The 4,402-nt window shown below is 48.5% G+C and overlaps 1 protein-coding gene across 1 annotated transcript; it reads left to right on the top strand.

Moving 5' to 3' along the window:
* Window positions 1-2,772: 2,772 nt before the first annotated feature.
* On the top strand, window positions 2,773-4,149 carry LOC133649212 (craniofacial development protein 2-like). The gene has a single exon (XM_062046045.1). The coding sequence runs from the start codon at window positions 2,773-2,775 to the stop codon at window positions 4,147-4,149; it is 1,377 nt and encodes a 458-aa protein (XP_061902029.1).
* The last annotated feature ends 253 nt before the right edge of the window (window positions 4,150-4,402 follow it).

Genomic DNA, 4,402 nt, shown 5'->3' with positions numbered 1-4,402 from the left:
AACAATGTTTTGTTGTTTTTGTTAAAGTTTACCAACTCAGGGAATACTTTCCTGGGCACAGGACAATTTTGAGGGCAAAATCCAAAGGATTTAAAAAAGTAGTACTGTAGATAGTGGGTTTTGTTTTTGTTTAGTTATATGTTCTCGCCGTGACAACGTGGGTTCCCTCCAGGTACTCCGGTTTCCTCCCACCTCCAAAGACATGCACCTGGGGATAGGTTGATTGGCAACACTAAATTGGCCCTAGTGTGTGAATGTGAGTGTGAATGTTGTCTGTCTATCTGTGTTAGCCCTGTGATGAGGTAGCGACTTGTCCAGGGTGTACCCCGCCTTCCGCCCGAATGCAGCTAAGATAGGCTCCAGCACCCCCCGCGACCCCAAAAGGGACAAGCGGTAGAAAATGGATGGATGGATTGTGTACTACTTGACTTGGTTTTGTTTAAATAATTGTATTGAATAAAATTAAATAAGGAACGAACCTAAATATTGTGTTGATAATATTACACTGACAATAGCACTCACCATAATTACATTGAAACATTTACAGTTATGTGGTTGTATTGGTAACAGTCAATCTAACTCATGGATGATCTTAATCGGCAGCATAAAACCCCGATCGAGACATTACTAAATAAATTGTTTAATATCCATCCATCCATTCATCTTCTTCCACTTATCCAAGGTCGGGTCGCGGGGGCAGCAGACTAAGCAGTGAAGCCCAGACTTCCGGCTCCTCCCGGGGGATCCCGAGGCGTTCCCAGGCCAACCGGGAGAATTAGTCTTTCCAACGTGTCCTGGGTCTTCCCCAAGGCCTCCTACCGGTCGGACGTGCCCTAAACACCTCCCTAGGGAGGCGTTCGGGTGGCATCCTGACCAGATGCCTGAACCACCTCATCTGGCTCCTCTCGGTGTGGAGGAGCAGCGGCTTTACTTTGAGCTCCTCCCGGATGACAGAGCTTCTCACCCTATCTCTAAGGGAGAGCTCCGCCACCCGGCGGAGGAAACTCAATTTGGCCTCTTGTACCCGTGATCTTGTCCTTTCGGTCATGACCCAAAGCTCATGACCATAAGTGAGCCTTCTGGCTCGGCTCCTTCTTCGCCACAACGGATCGATACAGCGTCCGCATTACTGAAAACGCTGCACCGATCCGCCTGTCGATCTCACGATCCACTTTTCCCTTACTCGTGAACAAGACTCCAAGGTACTTGAACTCCTCCCCGTGGGGCAAGATCTCTTCCCCAACCCGGAGATAGCACTCCAGCCTTTTCCGGGCGAGAACCATGGACTCGGACTTGGAGGTGCTGATTCTTATCCCAGTCGCTTCACACTCGTCTGCCAACCGATCCAGTGTTTTGTTTAATGTTTCAATGTAAATGTCATAAATTAAGAATTAATCTTGAAATAAAATAATGTTCTTAGTAATGTTTGCTTCTTTGCATCGAGAATCATTTTTACGAATCAAGTTAGCCCTGCTCTCTTTGGTTTTAAGACTAAAAATTGAGTGTGCATCCTCCTTTTCTGACAAAGCTAATGAAGTGTGCTCCTATGTCAGGCAGGTTAAAGTGAGCGACCGAGAAGAATCACAAAGTACTTAACTAACAATGTGACCCCGGTCTGTTGGCCATAAGGTTTTCAAAGCAGCGAAAGTAGTCGCCTGTCAAGGGATGCCGCACCTGCTAGGCCAGCATCTGTTTCTCAGACAAAACGCACACACACACAGTTTTGCTACACTAAAAGCGACGCAGCGTGCCCCTCTTCTCTAACCTCCAGCATCTGCCCTTTCTTGTCCACAGTGGTGAAGTCCATGGCCTGAAGTTCTGCAACAGATGGTAGCTGATTCTGAAACTGACCTCCTGACGTGCCTCCTGTGTACTCGTTTACCCTCCAGACACCTTTGCATATATTAGCGTACAATTACCTGACATTACCGCATGCAGCTACTATTTCAGTACATACATTCAAGTATATATATATATATATATATATATATATATATATATATATATATATATATATATATATATATATATATATATATTCCTTATTATCAGTGGAGTGTTTTACCGTAATCACACTAATTATTATGAGACACCTGTCCATATCTTAAACTGTCAAAGAAGCTGCTTAGGAAGCAAAGCGGGTTGTCCGGTAACCAGAAAGTTAGCGGTTCAAAATCCTGCTTCACCATCCCAATCGCCCACATTGCCCTCTGGCTTGCCCAAACAGGGAAGCTTCACCGATTGGGAAGCCGGACCACGACGAGCCAGGTGTGGTGTACAGGCGCTACACGTTTGGCTGCCCACTGCTCCTCAAGAGAGAATGGGTCAAATGCAGAGACACAATTTCACCGTAAATACATTGTACATGTGACAATAAAGATCCTCTTCTTTATATACCGAGGAGGGCGCTCATTTTCCAATTTGTTTTAAGCATTATATTCCGCCCTTTTACGGCTTTGAGTACGTAAAAAGGCTCTGAAACTTACGATTTCATATCAATTCTTGGGGTGACAATTTGATTCAGAATCAAGTGTCGATTCAAACTGATTCACGCAATACATTATTGGATACAAAATTATAATGAATAATCAGTCAGGTCGGGTTAATGCCGCCACGGGTAAGATGTACCCCCCTTGCTACCTGCCGCATTCGGGCAGATGGGGCTCGTAAGCCTTGGATGGCAACCTGTCTAGGAGAAGGTCACTCTGAACTAAAACCGGGACTGCGAGGAGTTGCGCCCCACAGTTCGCTATTAGCATAGTAAAGCCAACCATGGAGTACAAAGTCATCCCAAATCCTATACTTCCAGCGGCGGGAGTCCGCAGGAACATCGCAGCGGACGGTGGTGCTTGTCCTCCTCCTGGAGGACACCATGACGACAGGACCTCAAACCCTGGAATTGTCCCAGGGAGGGTCCTGTCCGAACAGAGCACCCCGTCCAATGCACTCATGCGCTGTCGGAGACCATTTGTTATGAGAACCTTCAACGCATGCACAGCGAGAGAAGAAGCGAGATTGATAGAACTTGCACACTGTGCAGAGGAACGGGGAGTGGAGATCCTGGGGGTCCAAGAACACAGGAGAGTGCACACTGATGACCCCATCCTATACTGCAGAGTGGAGAGATGCACATTCATTTCTGCATCTGCGTGGAGGAACGAGGCCCAGGCCGCAACAGGCGGTGTAGGGTTAATGCTGGGCCCACGGGCACGTAGGGCTCTCCGTCGGGTTTACCACCACACCGACAGGATTCTGAGCGCAGAGTTCTCGGGCAACCCAGTAATAACAGTCATAGTCGTGTACTCACCCACCAACGTGGCACCATCTGACGTGGTGGAGAAGTTCTTTGAGGACCTTGTAAGAGCGGTCCGTGGTGTCCCAGCGCACAACTTCCTGGCAATCCTTGGGGACTTCAATGCAAGGCTTGGACCAGAGGACGCACCCTTCCCTTACCACGACTCTACCAACCGCAACGGCACCTACCTCACTGCCTTCCTCATGGAACACGAGCTACTGGCGGCGAATACCATCTTCCGGAAGAGAACAGGAAAGTGGTGGACCTTCCGAGACCGAGCCTCAGGAACACTACGGCAGCTAGATTACATCCTAGTGAGGAAGAAATGGAGGAACTCCATCCTGAATGCTGAGCCATACAGCACTTTTAGTTCTGTGGGCTCAGACCACCGTGTGGTCTCAATGAGAGTTTGCCTGAGCCTCAGGGTCCCCAAACCAAGTCCCAAGATCCGGTATAACTGGAAAGCTTTCTCAAGTGATCCTGGCCTTCAAACCAGATACGCAGAGGAGATGAGGAGACGATTCCAGAAGCTGGACAGGGGAGCGGAGGCCAGTGGAGAATACAGGAGATTCGTCACTGCAAATGAGGAGGCGACCAGGCTGTGCGTGCCCATGATGGAGAGAGTCAGTACCTCCAGACGATCCAAACACCCAGAGGTCGTAGCAGCACGACGGATGGTGGAGGAAGCCCGCCTCAACTTTGAGCGGGAACCAACTGTGGAGAGACGTGGCGAGCTGAATGAAGCCAAACAGTTTCTTTTCAGATGCTATGATACCATCAAAGGGGAAGAACTGATGGAGAGAGTGCGGAGGGTGCAGGCGGCGCAACGTGAACAACAGTATGGGGAGGCCTAGAGCAGACCTGGGCATTCTGCGGCCCGCGGGCCGCATCCGGCCCTTTGTGCGTCCCTGTCCGGCCCGCGTGAGGCCAATTATAAATTACAAAATACATTTAAAAAAGTATCTATGTCGAGTGTGCAATACAACGGTGCTGCTTTTGTTTTGAAAATCGTTATTTGTATTACTTCCGTGTGGACGTATGCGTGATTGTGTGTGAATGTGAACAGCTGCAATCACAAATTACAAAATAAAGTTGAAAAAACATCTG

Source organism: Entelurus aequoreus, linkage group LG04, assembly GCF_033978785.1.
Source record: "Entelurus aequoreus isolate RoL-2023_Sb linkage group LG04, RoL_Eaeq_v1.1, whole genome shotgun sequence".
Classification (NCBI taxonomy): domain Eukaryota; kingdom Metazoa; phylum Chordata; class Actinopteri; order Syngnathiformes; family Syngnathidae; genus Entelurus; species Entelurus aequoreus.
Note: the sequence above shows the minus strand (reverse complement) of the source record. Positions and strands in the feature narration are given on the sequence as shown.